Here is a 19,518-nt window from a genome sequence, read left to right as displayed (position 1 = left end):
GTTGGGCCAAAATACAAAACTACTAAAAAAACCTTTTTTAAATAGAAGATGGCCAGCTCCCTAAAGCCCTCCATTGCTCTCTTCCAGTCACTAGCACCTCACCCACCTCAGTTACTATCCTGACTTCTGACACATCGGATTTGTTTTGCCTGCCTTTCTGTACTGAATGAACAGGATGACACAGTACTGTGTCTGGCCTGCCTCTCAGTACTGTGCTTGGCCTCATCTTGGGTGGAGTTGCAGACAGCCATTTCTCATTGCTCATACTTCTCCACTTATCCATTCTCTTGTTGGTGGGCATCTAAGTTGCTGCCAGTTGGGCTTGTAACATAGTTCAGTTACGAATATTCTATTTCACGTCTTTTTGTGAACAGATGTAAGCTTTTTTGTTTAGTATGTTTTTGGAGTGGAGTTACTGAGTCATAGAGTATCTGTTTACTTTTTTAAAAAATACTAAGAGTTTTCCTACTGTGTTCCAGTTGCTCCACATCCTTGTCTTGGCAACTTTAAGAAAAATCACAAGCAAACACCAGCGGGCCACCCATCTGTCACCTCTGGCCCAGTGCATCGTCAGTTCTCACAGGAGAAAGACCTTCATGAGGCTGAGCTCTCAGCACATCATTCCCTTAAGACCTTGGATTCCCTAGTGGTCTAGTGGTTAGGAATCCTGAGCTCTCACTGCCTAGGGCCCAGGTTCAGTCCCTGGTCAGGGAACTAAAATCCCACAAATGGACAGCAGGGGGAAAAAAAGAAAAAACAAACCTTTCAATGTCTCCCACTCTAACAGCCAGATCCCTTAGCCTGGCGTCAAGCACCCTCTGCAGGATGCCCTTCTTTTTTCTGTCTCTTTTCACTAATCTTCCCTTCCCACTGTCAGTGTGTCTGCACGGCTGTCTCATTCTGCTAAGAACATATGCCTTGGGATGTTCTGTCCCTTTCAGTGGCTTCCTCTTCCACTTAGAAATTCAGGCCAATTTGTGTATTAATACTTTCTTCTGTCCACTGAAGTACCACCCACGTTATTGGAATTAAGTCCCTCTAACCTAGGGATTATCACAACCACTGGGACAGGGTAAGGGCTCAGTACATGTTTGTGCCACAAACTTGGAGACTCTCTGATGCTATTCTTTAGAATAAATATTTATTTGCCTGCACCAGGTCTTAGTTGCAGCATGTGGGATCTAGTTCCCTGACATGGAATTGAACTGGGGCCCCATGCACTGGGAACAGGAGTGTTAGCCACTGGACCACCAGAAATCCCAACGCTATTATTTTTTAATGTAAATAGGAGCAGGGAGTGGGGGGGAGTAACAACCTGTGAGGGAAAAGAATATGAAAGAAAAAGATTACATATGTGTGTGTGTGTATAATTGAATCACTATTCTATACACCTGAAATGAACACAACATTGTAAATCAAGTATACTTCAACTATGAAAGAATTACTAATTGAACAAACATCTAAGGTTCTGGGGACGAAGTGCTGTGAAGGTTAACAGGGTTCCTACCCTTACGGAACTCCGACTCTTACGGAACTCCGACTCTTGTGAGGGAGACAGGCAGCAAACAACTAAACACATAAAGCAATTATAGAATGTGATCAACCATAAAAGAAATACTGCAAGGTGGCATGGAAGGAACTGAAAAGGGGAGATTACATTAAAGAGGGACAGGATTGCCAGAATAGATCTCAAGGAGAAGAAAAGAAAAAATTAGGGTTCTTGTCCAAAAGAAGAAAAAGGTAAATTTTCATTTTCCCCTACTCCCCCAATTGTTCTCGCAGGCAACCAATCGCACCACTTCTCTGGGCATCTTGCTGAAATATACAACGAACATGTAACTTTCTACTCAACATAGCTAGTTAGTCAACAGATGCGGCAAGAACTGGAGATTGGGAGGTGCAATCCTAAACTGACAGGTCATGAATGGTCTCAATGAGATGGTGACATTTGTGGAAAGACCCACAGGAGGTGAGGAAAAGATGGCACTGGTCTGAGGCAGCGCAGGAAGCATTCCAGGCAGAGGGAATAGCAGGTGACAAGGCCTGAAGCAGTGACGCCCAGCCTCCTTGACACTGGAAATGAGAACCAAGGGGAAAAACCTTCTGAAGTGGGCCCATTGGCAGAGGACCATATAAGCCATTCTAAGAACTTAGCCTATTTTTTTGGCCAAGCCAGTAGGCATGTTCCCAGTGCCTGTATGTGTGCTCAGTGGCGTCCAACTCTTTGGGACCCTCACCAGGCTCCTCTGTCCATGGGATTCTCCAGGCAAGAATACTGGAGTGGGTTGCCATTTCCTCTTCCCCACTCAGGGAAGGAATCCCCATCTCCTGAAGTGGCAGGCATGATTCTTGAGCACTGCACCATTTGGGAAGCCCCTTAGTTTGCGGACCAAGCATCAAACCCACACGCCCTGCAGTGGAATCCCAGAGTCTTAATCACTGGACTGCCAGGGCAGTCCAAGACTTTCTTGAATGAGATGGGAAGGCAGTAGTTATTGATCAGGAGTTAGAGTCTGACTAGCGGTTTCGAAAATTCACTTCTACAAAGAGCAGCTTCATGCTTTTTCGCAGTAGCTCACTATCCCACTATGTGAAAGTGTCACGGTTTATCTGGAGCTCGTCAATGGTGGACTTTCGATCTGTTTTCAGTCTGTTTCTTCCTCTCCATGAATTTGTTAACAACGTTCTGATTAAAAACTTCTGTATGGCAAAAACTATTACAGTATTGTGGAGTGATTGGCCCCCAACTAAAATAAATAAATTTATAAAAAAAAAAAAAAAGAAAAACAGTAAAAAAAAAAAAAAAAAACTTCTGCAGTAACTCAAGCGGTCCTTATAAGCAAAATTTTCTTATTTACTAAAGAAACTGGGTAACGTGCTCTCACTGGTTCCCAGCTCAGATTCCCAGCGTGAAGCTTTTTCCACCTCAGAAAGGTAGTTGCGTCAGGAAGTGGTTAAAAAACAAGCAAGAACTGGCTGGGCGTTCTTGCCCTTTCACTTCAACGCAGGAGAGGATCGGCCGGCCAAGGGATCTGAGACAGTGGGTCCGCGCGTCCTCGGCTTGGTGGGTGTCGGGACTCAGACGCCAACTGAGTTCCTGAGACGAACCGCCAGCACTCCCAGCCCCTCAAGGAACGGAGGACTTTTTTAAAAAGCTATATGAAAAGACCCGACCAAGGGAACCCGGTTGCGAATCCAGCGCCGTCGCAAAGATCCGCGCCTGCGCAATGGCGCCCCGCGCGGACTTGCCTTCCCACGACCTTCCATCCCGCGCCTGCGCATTAAGACCTGCTCCCGCAGGCCAGCGAGACTGTAAACCTATAGGTAGCTTTTCTTACCGACTGAAGTGGGGAAAATTGGTTCGTAGTTAAACCCGTTGTCTCTCCCTTCCCATTCTGTGAACTATAAACCTTTCGACCCAACTGCCTCTACACAGGAGACACTCTATCCTCGAGGCTTCCCTGGCGCTGGCTGGCGATCAGGTAGCCCGGAGGGTTGTGGATGGGCGCATCCGGAGATCACGTGGCGGGCGTCCGCCAATCAGCGCGCAGACCGCACTTTGCGGCTCGGCTTCAAACAAACTACCGTGAGGCGAGAGCGGCCTGTGGGGCCCCGCCCCCTCGCCTGGGTCTGGGGCCCCGCGAGACGGCGGGCGGGTGGGGGCGCCGAGAGCGGGGGCGGGGCGCAGTGGTCGAGTGACGGCCGGCCTCACCTATTCGGGGTGCGGGCCGCGGAGCGGTGGACCCCGCAGCCAATGGGCGGGGGCGAGGGCGGGGGGCGGCCCGGCCGGCGGGGAGGGGGAGCCCGCGGCCGGGGGACGCGGGGGGAGGAGGGGGCGGGCTCCCAATCCGGTTCCATCCGGTTCTCCCACCACCCCCGCCGCGGGTCCCAGCAGCTCGGGCGGCGGGAGGAGCGGCAGTGGTCAGGCTACTCAGCTTCGCGAAGGCTCTCGGCGCGCCGCGGCCCTCAGGCACCCGGCTCTCGCCCGCCCCGCCGCCACGATGCCCAAGAGGAAGGTGAGCAGTGGCCGCGTCCCGCACACGCCCACTCCACCGCCCGGCCGTCCCCAGAGCCCCGCGAGGCCCAGGCCCGCCGCTTCCTCTGCAGCGCTGGGCCGGGGAGGCGGCCGGACTTGCGGCAGGCGGGAGGGCTGGCGCACGGCGGCCTCGATGCCGCGTTCTGGAACGTTCGGCAGCCCGAGGAGCCGGGTGCGAGATTCGAACGCGGCGGCGGGAACCCGCTGACGTCACGCGGCCGGGCATTGTTCTCGCGCGCGGACGGGCCCGGGGCGCGCGGGCACTTTTGTTCCCGGGCTGTGCCCACTCGCCCTCTCCTTTTCTCCCGCAGGTCAGCTCTGCCGAGGGGGCGGCGAAGGAGGAGGTAAGACCCCGCTCCGCTCCCGGGGGTGGGCTAGGTTTGCTCCGCACCGCGCATTCCTTGCTCATTTTCCTTTTTTCTCCCAAAGCCCAAGAGGAGATCGGCGAGGTTGTCAGCTGTAAGTAAAGCGAGCCCCCTAACCTTTCTTTTCCGTGGATTCGAACCTAGGGAAGCAGTTCAGTGTTACCTTTGTCTTTCAGAAACCGGCTCCTGCAAAAGTGGAAACGAAGCCAAAAAAGGCCGCGGGAAAGGTAGGTTTCAGACTCAGCTTTTAGAGATCATGGTGTCTTTAAATTGTTGCAGGTCTCTAACGGTCACCGCTGGCAACGGAGGTCTTAACTTTGAGACTCTGCATATCAACCACAGTTTAGTGTTACAGTCTCCTGAAAAGTCGTTGGAGGGTTATTTTATTTACCAGTTTAGTTTTATGTTATAATAACTTCAGTAAACAGTGCCTTTTTTCAGTTCAGTGGCTCTTTGCGATCCCGTGGACTGCAACATGCCAGGCTTCCCTGTCCATCACCAACTGTCTTTTTAAGCATGAGTAAAATTCAGTGAATGTAGTCAACATCCTGGCTTACGGGAATATAACGTATCACATTAGTGCTGCTCCAGAATTTGGGAAATTTAAGACGACTGAAAATATTGAAGAATAACTTTCACTCACCGGGGAAATGCATTCTTTGTGTTGTGTATGTTATGGTTAATGGTTCCCTGTTGGTGGTTCTCTGTTGCATGCTGGGCCTTCCTCTTCTGAGTATCAGAAAAGCTAGGACTGAGGCCAGGAGGTGGGGACTGTGTAAGTTTTTGCATGTGAGGTTCGCAAGGCAAGTTAAGGGATCATACCTTATGTGCAGGGGGAGATCAAGAATTATGTTCTCTGAGAACATTCGTTTTCTAAAATTATTTTGTATAGTTTGTGTGTGGGAGTTCACAAAATTATTTTATCCTGACATTCTTTGAGATGATTATAAATAGTGTTGCTCTAAAATAGATTCCTGATTGCTTTATTCACATGGCGAATGTTTGGTTAGTTGTTGGATATTTGTATTTCGAAAACCTAAGTTGGAAAAGCAAAATATGTGTACATCATTTGTGACTCTTTGGATCTAGCATTGATACCACCCGCTAAAGCTCTTCTTTGTTCTTCAGGGGAAATTCATGGTGTGATTAACCTCTGTTAACTCAAAACTTAGGTGAAAGTTAACTATTAGAAGCCTTCTCTCTCTTCAATCTTCATTGTCATCACCCCTTTCCTAAGAGTATGGGTGAAAGCTAAGCACTGAATAATACCAAAAAATTTTCCCATGTCTTTAAACATTGTACAGAGCTGAGTCAGCGTTTTTCCAATAGAAAGTTCTGTTTTGTGATCTTTTTAAAGTGGATTTAAGGAAGGTGTAGGTGTAGTAGGCCAACTTGGAATTTCTCAGACCTGAAAATGAAGAATTCCATATGAAAAATCAATAAAGGGAAACTTCATGAATGCAGGGAAAATAGTGGATCTTGTTAGAAAATATCCGCATGTAAAGTATACTATTATTACTCATCTTTTATCATTTGCTTTTTCAATAAACCAGTTGGCTAAAATGCTATGCCTGTTTTTTCTTACATCTTTTTTATTTACCTGTTTCTGTTTTGATCTGTCCTAAAGGTTTGGGGGTTTTTTGTGTTTTTTTTTTTTAATGAAAACAGTTCAGGGACTTCCCCTGTGGTGAGTTGGTTAAGACTCTTGAGTTCCCAATGCAGGGGACCCACGATTGATCCCTGGTCAGGGAACTGAAATTCCACACGGTGCACAGTGCAGCCAAAAGGAAGAAAGTCAAATTTTACTACCTGTTGGGTTTGGGGCCATCGGATGTAATTAACGTTTTTCTTCTTCCCTTTCAGAGGCCAACAGGTAAGTTTTCGTGTATTTCTTGAGAAACAAACCTGTTGGCTCAGTTTCCTAAAGGAAAAGTGATGGGAAAAGGGAGGAGTTTTTTTTTCTCTTTAATTTTAATAAAGTGGTTTGGTCTTCATAATTGATCCATTTTAAAGCCTTAAACAGAAGGTAAAGCTTTTGGTGTATTGATTACCATGCTACAAGCATGTAGATTTATTTTGTTTCATCTCGATTTCCAGCTGTTAGTAGTTAAAAGTGATATTTCAGTCTAGGCTGTTATCCATTTAAGGTTTTATATTTTTATGTTGCTCTGATAGCGGTTATGAAATTAATGAGAAATCTAAACAATCAGATTGTTAAAGAATTATTTTTAAATGCAGAAAGTATTGTGACACTTCATGGTGTGTTTGTATGTAGCAGTGTTGCCCCAAACATGTTATTAGATAATTTATTGTTTATTCTAAAGATACTCAGTTGCTAGTGGTTGACTTGCTGTCATGTGTGGAATGCCACTATTGGCATAGAATCCATTCCACTGATCCTCACCTCCTTAGCATTACAGTTGTAAGATCTTTTGTATCTTTGTGGCTGTTTAATGCAGGTATTGGTCAGTATTATGCAACTCACTGGTGACTTGACTTAATTTGGCTGTTAACTACGTTCTCTACTTACAGGAAATAAATATTTGTTAGATTTCTCCTTCCCCATTGGTGGATGATATCCAGAAATACTGTTGTATATTATTTTAAAGTGGCATAACCTTTGGAGGTCTTTTATCATCATATACCTGTGTGTTTTCATATACTTCATATACCTAAATGAAATGATAAACTCAAAGTTGATCTTTTTAGCTATTCATTATGTATCAAGGGACTAACTGTAGCAGGATAGTCAATCTGACCTTACAGCATGGTGCTTTTCTCAGGTGAATCCTCAGGACAGTGGTTATTTGACAATTTGATTGTTCCTGCTTAAAAGAAGTTTGGGGGTGGGTAGGGTTACAGGGGCGGTGAGAGAGCCCTCCAGCCATTCTTCAGTTCATCTGTTCTCTCCTGTGGAACTTCAGAGAATAGTGGAGAAAGGGAGTTGCTGAGGCTTTAGATGTAATTGTCCAGTCTGGTGAGGCTTGGTATGCAGGTGCTGTTAGGACCTCAGCATGCTATGTGGTCCTATTTTCTGGGGGTGACCTTGAAGTGTGTCCTGTAACTCAGGCTGACAAGCAGCAGCACTAATATTGCAGCTATGGTGGGGACAATTTCTAGCAAGTCAGAAAATGTTGGTAAATGCAGAGTTGATACTTAAATATATTCTTACTCTTATCACAGGATAAATCTTCAGACAAAAAAGTACAAACAAAAGGGAAAAGAGGAGCAAAGGGAAAACAGGCGGAAGTGGCCAACCAAGAGACTAAAGAAGACTTACCTGCAGAAAATGGAGAGACTAAAAACGAGGAGGTCAGGAGTGTGTGTGTGGTTCACTTTGACTCTGAACAGTGGATAAGGCAGCAGATAAGACAGTCTTTATCATATTGAACAAAGTTTATATTCTGCTCCAAATGGGCAGAATATTTTTTATTAGATCATATTTTAAATTTTACCTGTAAATGGGTTTTTTTTTCTGTAAACAAGAAATCATACACAGAATTTTACACTCAGATTCACCATTTTTATTGTATACATGTTTATTAGTTGCTAATGAGATTTTTTTTTAAGATTTCATTTATTAAATGATATTTTTCTTTTCTTTACATAATGTAGGGATTTTGTTTAAACAGACATTCTAGTCTTTTTTTATCCAAATTGCCATCTGTAGATCTGTTAATAATCTTGTTAGTTTTTTTATATATAAATTTATATTTTAATTGAAGGATAATTGCTTTACAGAATTTTATTTTCTATCAAACCTCAACATGAGTAAACCATAGGTATACATACATCCCCTTTGTTAGTTTCTAATATTCTGGATGTTCTTTTAAAAAAAATTTTAATGCCTTCCCTTAATTTTTCACATTTTTCTCACTTTTATATAATGAAGGTTTTTCTTAAAAAGTAGCCACTTGTCTAGATTTAGGTACTAACTTAATTAAAAGGGTTGATGTCCTCAATCTATCCTTTTAAGCTCTGAAAAAAAGATTTTACCTATAAAAATAAGTGGGTTTCAAGGCTGTGGTAAATAACTGATACAATTATAAGGGGAGAATGTCGCCTTCTAATCCCTTTTATCAAACTATAGTTGATTGTCATTATCCGTGATGGTTGTATCCTATAAGGTTGCTGGAAGTACTGGATAGTTGCACGTAATGGAAATACAGGGTTAGATTCTCAAAATACTCTCATTGCAACATTTCCATCAACAGATCAAACCATAACTTTAAGTTTGTGTGCACTTAGTTGCTTCAGTTGTGTCCATCTCTTTGCAACCCCTTGGACTGTACCCTCCCAGGCTTCTCTGTCCATGGGATTCTCCAGGCAAGAATACTGGAATGGGTTGCTATGCCCTTCTCCAGGCAATCTTCCTGACCCCAGATCAAACCCGAGTCTCCTGGATCTTCTGCCTTGCAGGTGGCTTCTTTACCACTAAGCCACCAGGGAAGCCCCCAACCTTATGTGTATTCCTGCTTAATATGTGTTTTTGAGAAGTTACATAGAACGCAGGGCCAAGAGAAGCAGCACTATAACTTGTGCTTCACTGAAGCTGTCCGTTGTGGATTTTCTCCTTATGGCACATCACAACCTTGTTGCACATAGTCTTGGATAACACTAGGCTTGTCTAATCAACATTTTCTCCACCATGAGGACCAAAAAAATTGATATGTGTAGCACTGAAATAGATGCTTGTTTACAGTGTTAGAGCTGAAACAAGAAGGGTTAGCTGAGACTGCATGTCAGGTGACTCATGGTTTTACTGCTGTGTATTTGCACAAGACTGTGGAAATGCCATCAGTATTGATTTGGGGTTTACAAATAACTTTTAAAGTGAGTTGGTGAATTCACCAGTACAGAATCTACAAATACTGAGGATTGAATGTATTTTTAAGACTTAATAGTACAATGAAGAAAACTTACATTGTAATAAATGCTAAATATTGGTGATATCATAGCAATGATACAGGAGTCAAATGTTTGATCACTTTTCATTTGATTTGCAGAGCCCAGCCTCTGATGAAGCAGAAGAGAAAGAAGCCAAGTCTGATTAATAACCACACACCCAGTCCTGTCAGTGGTCCCTGTTTCCCTTCTTGTACAATCCAGAGGAATATTTTTATCAACTATTTTGTAAATGCAAGTTTTTTAGTAGCTCTAGAAACATTTTTAAAAAGGAGGGAATCCCACCTCATCCCATTTTTTAAGTGTAAATGCTTTTTTTTAAGAGGTGAAATCATTTGCTGGTTGTTTATTTTTTGGTACAACCAGAAAATAGTGGGATATTGGATACGGGAGCCTTTGATTGTCTTGGGTGTCAGCTTAACATTCCATAGATGGGGGGTAGCTTTTATATCCTATAATACAAAAGCATACTAAATGGCAGTGTGGAGTCAGTTGTGCATTTAATGTCTTGAACACTTTAAATTCTCTTCCGATATTGTTCTGGTAGAATTATTTCCTACAGCAAACCACTTTTTGACCTTGGCTGTCCTGGTCAGAATTTTGTGCACTCTATAACATCTTTGGTCGTGGTAGTCCAGTTTTCCTAGTAACTTGGTTAATGTGCTGTGAACGATTGACAGTTTGGGTATGTAGTGTATATGATATTAAATTGTGAATCAGTGGGACTGTGACATAACAGCATATCAATATTTGAAGATATTGGTACTTGATATCCTGTTAAGGAAAGTTTGCTCCAAATTTTAAGCTGGAAAGTCACTGGAATAACTGTTAAGAATCACAACTACATGATATTTTAGATTTCTGGTACGTATGTGAAGAATTGTGTACAAATTGAAATGTCTGTGTAGTGATCCTCAAAACAATCAATAAAATCTCAGTTAATAAAAGAATTTCTTGAAATGCATGTGTTAAGTTCTGGTTTAAATTTTATATATGTATGTATTTTTGGCTCAGTGACTTAGAGGATCTTCATTCCCCCTCAGCAGTGAAAGCCTGAAGTGTCCTGACCCCTGGACCGCCAGGGAGTTCCCTAGATATTAAAGAATTGCCACATTTGTTCTTACAGTCTTACTAAAATTTTGGAAGAGTGAAATACTTCCTTTTTTCTATAATACTTTTACAGTGTACCTTGCAGACATTTTTGTGACTAAATTGGCTTATTGGGAAATGAGCCACTTGTCCTCTAAAGCAAAATAAGTACATAATTACTTACTTTTCTTATAAAGTAAGCTTTAAATACTGCGTAAGCTAAAACTAGGTGTGTGTGTACGTATTTTCAAGACTTGTTTTCATGTGTATTGTCCTGCTTTCCCATCTAAATAGTCTTCCAAGGTAATACTGGACACCTGTGCTGATTTGGTAAATGCAGAAGTGGGGCCAGAGATAGCACTTTGCAAGGGTCAGCACTGAAGAGGGAGAAGCCATGGAAGAGAGTTTAGAGCTCTCTACACTTGATATTACATCACATGTGGATTTGATGAGTAGGATGCAAGAGTGCTTTAGAAACGAGTCCTACAGGGTTACAGAACTTGTGAAGGCCGTGTGCCATTTGAATGGCCCCATAAGATCAGAGTTCACAGGGAGTGGCAAGATGTGGCATCTTAAAAAGTGAAACTACAGAAAAAAATCCAGAGGACATTGATTTGGGTTGAACTGGCACCCAAAAGAGGGCTTTGGCAACCCTTGGAGAATTGGAAAATTCGTGATCCTGACACCAATAAAACTTGGTTGCTCAGTCATGTCCGACTCTGAGACCCCATGGACTGTAGCCCGCCAGGCTCCTCTCTCCATGGGGTGTTTAGGCAAAAATACTGGACTGGGTTGCCATTCCCTTTTTCAGACAGTTTGTAAGTTTCGATCGAATAGGTGAGAATGTGCATACGCAAATTTAAAGGAGCTGAAACATTTTCTCTTCCTGTGTGAATAGCTATGTCATGCAGTTTTGGGGTACCAGAATTTCTAGCAGCTATTTCTCACAAGAGTTATCTAAAAAACCAATGGGAAAATATCCCTGGGTCGGGAAGATCCCAACTGGAGAAGGGAATGGCTACCCACTCCAGTATTCTGGCCTGGAGAATTCCATGGACTGTATAGTCCTGCTGCTGCTGCTGCTAAGTCGCTTCAGTCGAGTCCAATTCTGTGCGACCCCACAGACGGCAGCCCACCAGGCTCCACCGTCCGGGGATTCTCCAAGCAAGAACACTGGGAGTGGGTTGCCATTTCCTTCTCCAATGCATAAAAGTGAAAAGTGAAATTGAAGTCACTCAGTGGTGTCCGACTCTTCAAGACCCCATGGACTGCAGCCTACCAGGCTCCTCCGTCCATGGGATTGTCCAGGCATGAGTACTGGAGTGGGTTGCCATTGCCTTCTCCGCTGTATAGTCCATGGGGTCACAAATAGTTGGACACAACTGAGTGACTTTCACATCAGACAGTCTCATTTGTTAACTAGGGAAGTCAGCAAGAGCCCTGTATTTGGGCTTGTCTGAGGTTGGATTTGACCTTCAGGTGAGTCCAATTAGACAAAGCACGAAGCCTGGTCTGTGATGCAGAGATGCATGATAATCACAGAGACCCCAGAAAAGAGTGTTGTGGGGCGTTGGGAAGCATGTGCAAAAGTCTTTGTGAGGTTGGGGACAGGAATTATGGGATTTGGCAGGTGCAGGGAAGAGAAATACGTATATATGTGTGTCTAATTTGAGTACAGGGGCAATCCATGCTCACTGGGGGAAAAACCGCAGGAAACAGAAAAGCTAAAAACACCTGAAATTATAATTCACTCTCTAGGCAACTATTTAAAGATGCATTTTTCTCAGATCCTTTTCTGTGTTTACATGAATTTACAAAATTGGTGTCATACATTCTGGTTTTTTTCTTTTTTCAGTTGTGCTAGGTCTTCATTGCTGCGAGCAGGGATTTCTCTAGTTACAGAGATCGAGGGATACTCTAGCTGTGGAGCTTTGGCTTCTCATTGTGGTGGCTTCTCTTGTTGCAGAGCACAGGCTCTAGGGGCACAGGCTTGGTAGTTGTGGCGCACCTCCTTAGTTGCTCTGAGGTATGTGGGACCTTCCCGGTCCAAATATCAAACCGCTGTGCCAAGTGATTCTTATCCACAGTACTACCAGGGAAGTTGTTTTTTTCATTTTTATTTTTTGCTTTTGGCTGAGCCACACGGCTTACAGATCTTATTTCTCCAACTAGGAATGGAACCTGGGCCCCGGCAGTGAAAACACAGAGCCCTGACCACTGGACCGCCAGGGAATTCTCTCTACATCCAGTTTTGTAGTCTCTCCTATACTGTGAGCTTTTTCCCTAGGTTAATGAGTATTCTTCCATAGCATTTGTAAGCACTGCATAGTATTTTATTTCAATAACGTAATTTGTCAGACATTTAGACATTTTTCCCATTAAAACAAGCATTGTGAAACTGAAATATGAGTGATTTCTATTAATCTTCACAGATAAATTCTAAGTATATATCTGCCTATTACAATCCAGAGTTGTTCCATCACTTAATTGCAAGGCAGCTGAGAGTTTCAAAACATTAACCTTAAATAGGTAATAAAGAATCTTAAATAGATAATGGGAAGCAGCTCAGAAAGTAACAAATTGGTTTTCAGATCATAAATGTTTAGGATTACATATTTTGGGGGATCCATAGACTTAAAATTCTGTTCTTTCCTCTTTAGAGTACTGAAAACTCTGATGGAAGAATACTATCTTTTGTTTTCTTTCTTTCTTTCTACACTATCTGACTTAATTCTCTGCAAATTAGGCACTGAGCCGATAGGGATATCTATTATCCTATCGTGCAAGTCAGACCCTGTCCAACTTCTGAATTTGTGGAAGTGAGCTTCCAGCTCACAAAACAACTGGAATGAGGCATTCAAAATAATTTGTAACTATACGTCAGGTAGCATCCACTTGGCATTGTAAAATCTCAGTGTTATAGAGACAGGCCATTTACTACTCATAGGATAGAATGCTGAATACCACAAATGATAGGGACAGCAGCGTAAAAAAAACAACAACAAAAAAAAACTGAAAAATATAAATCATTTAATCCTGGAAGCTAAAAATAATTGTTTTCAACATGTTGAATTTTCTTCATATATGTTTGGGGTTTTCTTTAAAATTTTGTTTATTTTTGGCTGTACTGGGTCTTTGTTGCTGCTCGGGCTTCTCTCTAGCTGTGGTGAGCGGGGGCTGCTCGGGCCTCTCGTTGTGGTGGCTTCTCTTGTTGTGGAGCACAGGCTCTAGGGTGCCTGGGCTTCAGGAGCTGCAGCCCCCAGGCTGCAGAGCACAGGCTCAGTAGTTGTGGCATGTAGGCTCAGTTGCTCCACAGCACGTGGAAATTCTCGGATCAGGATTGAACCCATATTGCAAATTGCCAGGCAGATTCTTTGCCACCGAGACACCAGGGAAGCTCTGGGTTTTTCTTTATTTGTAAAATGTTTTAATATTGGCTTAATAGTTCCTTGTATGGCTGTGCCATAATTTGGGCATTACAGTTTTTTTTAATTAGGGATGATGTTACTCACTCAGAAGAAGTACAGTATACTAAACCCCCATGTTCCAGTCAACCAGTCCCCAAAGCCATCCAACCATGACCAATCTAGTCCATCCTTGTTATTTTGAAGCAAATAAAGTTGGATATTTTAAAAATACCTATAAATAGGAAGCTAAAAGTGAACAAAATGTACAGGAAGTGGACATTTACATAGGCGGTAAAAATTGTTCATTTATCTTTGAAGTTTTACATGTTTGGTTAGGGTTTCATGCAGATTGAATTTAACAAGAAGCTGCTATTTAAAAAAGAAAAAAAAAAAATCTGGTGTGGCTAGTCCCACCTAGAACATCATCAGATGCTGATTCCACTTTGATTTTTTTTTTTTTAAGTAAGAAGGTGTTTGGAAATTTTTGGAGGGCGTGGAAATGGAACATGATTGGTAAGAAAGTTGCTAGGGAGAAGGGAAACCACAGTGCAGGCATGCAAGAGATAGTCTGGACAACATGGTGCAAATGCAGGTCTGAGTGGTTATAGCAGCTTCACTACCTTGGTTGTAGAAACCTGGGACCCCACCAGGGAAGGGGAGAAGGACTCGTAATAGGACTTAACTGGAGTGAAGGTCCAAAGAGTTAAAGAGGTGCTGGCACAGAGCGCGAAATAAAATGGTTGTTTAGTCAGTCGCTAAGTTGTGTCCTACTGCTTGCCACCCCATGGACTGTTTCCCACCGGGCTCCTCTGTCCATGGGAGTTTTCAGGCAAAAATACTGAAGTGAGTTGCCATTTCCTTCTCTAGGGTATCTTCCTGACCCAGGGATAGAGCCCATGTCTCCTGCTTTGGAGGTCAGGTTCTTCACTGCTGAGCCACCAGAGAAGCCTGCCCAATAAAATATCTGATGTTATTCCTCAGTGATTCTCAGAGCTTACAGTACCTAGATTCTTGTTAGATTTATTCCCCTTTACACCGATAAATGTTTAGGGGGTAAAACCTTAGAAAATACATTTGATTGAATCAACTTTAAGTTGAGTGCTATAAATGAGAACGCCGGCTCATAAGATCTGGCTGTGCTTACTCACCAGAATGCGGCATTAGTTAAGTCCAGTAGTGTTCCCTTACATCTTTAACTTACTGTAACGGTTACTGTTGCATTTTAGATGTAATTCCTAACTGTAAATTCTGCTAATATTACTATTTATCTCAGAAAGCAGTTTTTTTGGGTTTTTTGTTTGTATTTTTATGGAAAGCATTTTGTTATCCAGAGAAAATTCAAGTTGAAAAATGTATGAAAACAAATGATACATTCAAGTAACGTATGAAAAATTTTGAATATACTAATGTGTTATGCATGATTTATAGAGAGGAAAAGCTGAAAGTCTTGCATGCTTGGATGTGTCGGTATAAGGTGATGGCTATTTATCAAAATATGCAAGATTAAAATTTCCACCAATGCTGACTTGGGCTTTCACAAGAAATGTATTTAAAGACAATCTTAGCTGTTGTAGCATGATTTCTCACTTTCTGCTTCACTTCTTATTTATCTGGCTGCTTTGGGTCTTAGTTGCAGCACGAGGATCTTTGTTGCATCACGTGGGATCTTCCGTTGTGGCTCCTGGACTCTCAAGTTGTGGCCCATGGGCTTAGTTGCTTCTCAGCATGTGGGATCTTAGTTCCCTCACAGGGATCAAACCTGAGTTCCCTGGACCATCTGGAAGTCCCCTTGCTTCACTTCTTAGTTATCTTTGAAGCCAAAGTGAACTAAATATTGAGTGAGATGTATGTGTGCTCAGTCGCTCAGTCATGTCTGACTGTTTGTGACCCCATAGACTGTAGCCTGCCAGGTTCCTCTGTTCATGGGATTCTCCAGGCAAGAATACTGGAACCAGTTGCCATTTCCTATTCCAGGGGATCTTCCCAACCCAGGGATGGAAACTTGGGTCCCTTGCATTTCCTGCATTGGGAGGTGGATTCTTTACCACTACGCCATTCAACTAATTTACCCGAGCTAATATGAATAAAATACTTTTCTTTAGATATCCGGATAAACAAAGCCTGGATACTTGACATTGACAAGGAACACGTTGCTCTTCTGAACTTTGGAATTCAAAATGGGTCTTGGCTGGCATTAAAAATGGGCATTTTTCTCTATGAAGAAAAATCAAAGACTTGACTGAATAATGGAAAAGATCTGAATAAATGGGGAACACAATATTCCTACAAAGAGTCAATATTTAAGGGTGACATTTCTTTCTATCTAAAATTGTGATGCAATTCCAATCAGAATATTGGTAGATTTTCCATTAGGAATTGGAAAGCTGATTCTAAAGTTCATCTAAAAGATAAAATTGTGAGACTAGCCAAGAATTTTTTTGATAATAAATATAAATAAGAGAAGCCTTGCTCTACCAGATATCACAAGCCCCTATAAAACTACAGTAATAAAAGCAATATGATTTTGGAGCAGAAATAGAGAAAAAGTCAATGAAACAGAATAGGCCAAAACAGATTTAATACATGATAAAGGTAGTGTTTCAAATCAGTCAGGAAGAGACCATTCAGAAAAGATTTTCAGTCCAATTGGCCATTCCTTTAGGAAACTATAAATTAGGTTAGTTTATAGTACAATAAATTAGTAAATTAGATTCTCTACCTTGCACCACACACACACACAAATTCCAATAGATTTAAAATCTAAATATAGAAAAACTATGAAAGTATAAAATAGTTTTATAATTATGAAATGGAGAAGGCCTGCTTTTATCTGCAAAGTAATAAATCTGAAGCCATAAAGGAAAATGCTAAATATTTGATCTTATAACATTTCAGGCATTTATATGATTTTTTTAAAACAAATATCTGAGAAACGTTAGATTGAGAGAAAATATTTGGTATATATATATATATATATATATATATATATATATATAAAACAAAGGATTAAATATCCAAAGCATAGAAAGAATTCTTTTGGTCACTATGAAAAAGAAAAATATCAATAGAAATAATACCAATATTTAAAGACAATTCACAAAAGAAATACAAATTTAAAAAAGTCATATTTTAAATTGTGGTAAAATGTGCCTAACTTAATAACATTTACTGTTTCAACCATTTTTTAAAAAATTATTTTTTAATTGCATGATAATTGCTTTACAGAATTTTGTTGTTTTATGTCAAAGATCAACATAAATCAGCCATAGGTATTTCAATCATTTTTAAGTGTACCATTTTCTGGCATTACGTGCAGTCATTGTTAAACAGCCACCACCACCATCCATCTTGGGAAGTTTTTCATCTCCCTCATTAAAACTCTGTACCCATTAAACACTCTATATCCATTAAACACTGTCTCTATGGATTGACTAATTTACCTTGTGTGAGTGGATTCATGCAGTGTTTGTCATTTTGTAATGGGCTTTTTTCACTTAGCATAATACATTCAGAGTTCATCCATGTTCTGGCATGTGTCAGAATTGCCTTCCTTTTTAAGGCTGAATAATATTCCATTTCCCTGGAGAAGGAAATGGCAACCCACTCCAGTATCCTTGCCTGGAAAATCTACTGGACAGAGGAACCTGGTGGGCTGCAGTCCATGAGGTTGTAAAGAGTCGAGCACGACTGAGCAATTCCATTTATGTATATAACATATTTTTAAAATCCATTTATGGACACTTGGGTTGCTCCCATCTCTCTGTAAAATATCTGCCACTGAGTGGCAGCTAATAGGTAGTTACAGATTCCAGCATCATTACCAATTTACTAATAAGTTGAAGACATTTCTGAAAGATCTTGCAGTCTGATCTTGGTGAGACAGCCTTGGCAGGAAGGAGGAACAGTATACTTCATGACAGTTTATCATTAAACAGCAGTGTGCTCTCTGCATTTCAATCCAGAACATCTCCAGCTTCTGCTCTGTCACAGTTTCTTTCAGATGAAAGGTTTTGAAAAGACATCTTCAAGTATCCATAGTGTCGATCACTCAGTCATGTTGGACTCTTTGCGACCTATGGACTGTAGCCTGCCAGGCTCTTCTGTCCATGGGATTTCCCGAGCAAGAAAGCTGGAGTGGGCAGCCATTTTCTTCTCCAGAAGATCTTCCTGACCCAGAGGTTGAACCCAGGTCTCCTACATTGCAGGCAGATTCTTTACCATCTGAGCCACCAGGGAATGTCCATAAATTACTATAAAAGACAAGTTGGAGGATTCAAGAAGAAGATCACTCGAATCTATGCCCAACTCTTAGAGTCTTGGGCACACCCTCTGTCCTTCACCCTTCTGCCCTTCACCCTTCCCTAAACAGCAAGTGCAAAGGCCTTGAGGTTGACACGAGCTGGGCTTAGTCAAGGAAGTAAAGGCAAGCTTCATCATTGTTAGGAAGAGCAGTAGGGGCTGAGGAGAAATAGGTACATAGGAACCAGATCACAGAAAGAGTTTGGGTCTTAGTCTAAGTGTGATGGGAAAGCTTCCTGATCAATGTGCTCCAGTTTTTACTTTTAAAAGCTAACTCTGGCTGCTGGCACAAGCTGCCACAACACTGGTAGCTTACAACAACACAAGTTAATAATCTCACAGTCCTGGAGTTCAGAAGTCTGCGATGTATCTCAACAGCTTACAACAACACAAGTTAATAATCTCACAGTCCTGGAGTTCAGAAGTCTGCGATGTATCTCAACGGGCTAAACATCAAGGTGCCAGCAGGATGGCATTTCTTCTGAGGCAAGACTTTCTCCTTGTCTTTTCCAGTTTCAGGAGGCCGCCTGCATCCCTTGGCTTGTGTACCACCCCCTCTGGCAATTGCATCACTCTACCCACTGCTTCTGTTGTCACATCTCTTTCTCTGCCTGTGACCCTCCTGCCTCACTTTCACTTGTAAGGACATTGGGCCCACCTGCATAATCCAGAAGACTCTCCCCATCTCAAATTCTTCATTTAATCTCATCTGTAAAATCCATTTGCCATGTAAGCTAACAAAGTGACAGGTTCCAGGATTTAGACACCTGTGTAGGAGGGCCATTGTTCTGCCTACCACACAGGACAAGAATGGAAGCGAGACAGCACAGGAGGCGGACAGGGAAGATGGTTTGCACCTTGGAGGGCCTTTCTTTAATATTTATTTATTTTTTAGTTGCAGCATGAGGAATCTAGTTCCCTGACGAGGGATTGAACCCAGGCCCCTTGCATTGGAAGCGTGGAATCTTAGCCACTAGACCATCAGGGAAGTCCCTAGAGGGCGTTTCCTTAGTCCACACCTTTAGGATGAGGTTGTCCTGGAGGAGTCTTTGCCCCATAGACAAAGGACTCTCGTTGACAGCTTCAGTTCCTATCAAGTCCTGTTTACTAGCTCATCCTTTGGTAAGGAGGGTAAAAGGAATGAAATTTTGTTTACTGTTGTAAAACAGTGGACAGTAAAATTCTATTCTCAAACAATGGAATTGAAAATTGTCTTCACTTCAGGATTTAAAAACACTGCCCCTAAAAGTGTTCATGAAGTGAAGTGAAAGTCGCTCAGTCGTGTCCCATTCTTTGCAACCCTATGGACTGTGTCCATGGAATTCTCCAGGCCGGAATACTGTAGTGGGTAGCCTTTCCCTTCTCCAGGGTATCTTCCCAATCCAGGAATCGAACACAGGTCTCACACATTGCAGGT

At 42.2% G+C, this 19,518-nt stretch overlaps 1 protein-coding gene across 1 annotated transcript; it reads left to right on the top strand.

The window, feature by feature from the left end:
- Positions 1–3,883: 3,883 nt before the first annotated feature.
- HMGN1 (high mobility group nucleosome binding domain 1) lies at positions 3,884–10,270 on the top strand. The gene is made up of 6 exons (XM_081569959.1): positions 3,884–4,016; positions 4,348–4,380; positions 4,466–4,495; positions 4,578–4,628; positions 7,585–7,713; positions 9,408–10,270. Exons 1-6 carry the CDS (start codon positions 4,002–4,004, stop codon positions 9,453–9,455), a joined length of 306 nt encoding a protein of 101 aa, XP_081426085.1. The 5' UTR covers positions 3,884–4,001; the 3' UTR covers positions 9,456–10,270.
- Positions 10,271–19,518: the final 9,248 nt, after the last annotated feature.

The sequence above is a fragment of the Giraffa tippelskirchi genome, chromosome 2 (assembly GCF_054371585.1).
Source record: "Giraffa tippelskirchi isolate mGirTip1 chromosome 2, T2T-mGirTip1v1.2.pri, whole genome shotgun sequence".
Lineage (NCBI taxonomy): Eukaryota > Metazoa > Chordata > Mammalia > Artiodactyla > Giraffidae > Giraffa > Giraffa tippelskirchi.
Note: the sequence above shows the minus strand (reverse complement) of the source record. Positions and strands in the feature narration are given on the sequence as shown.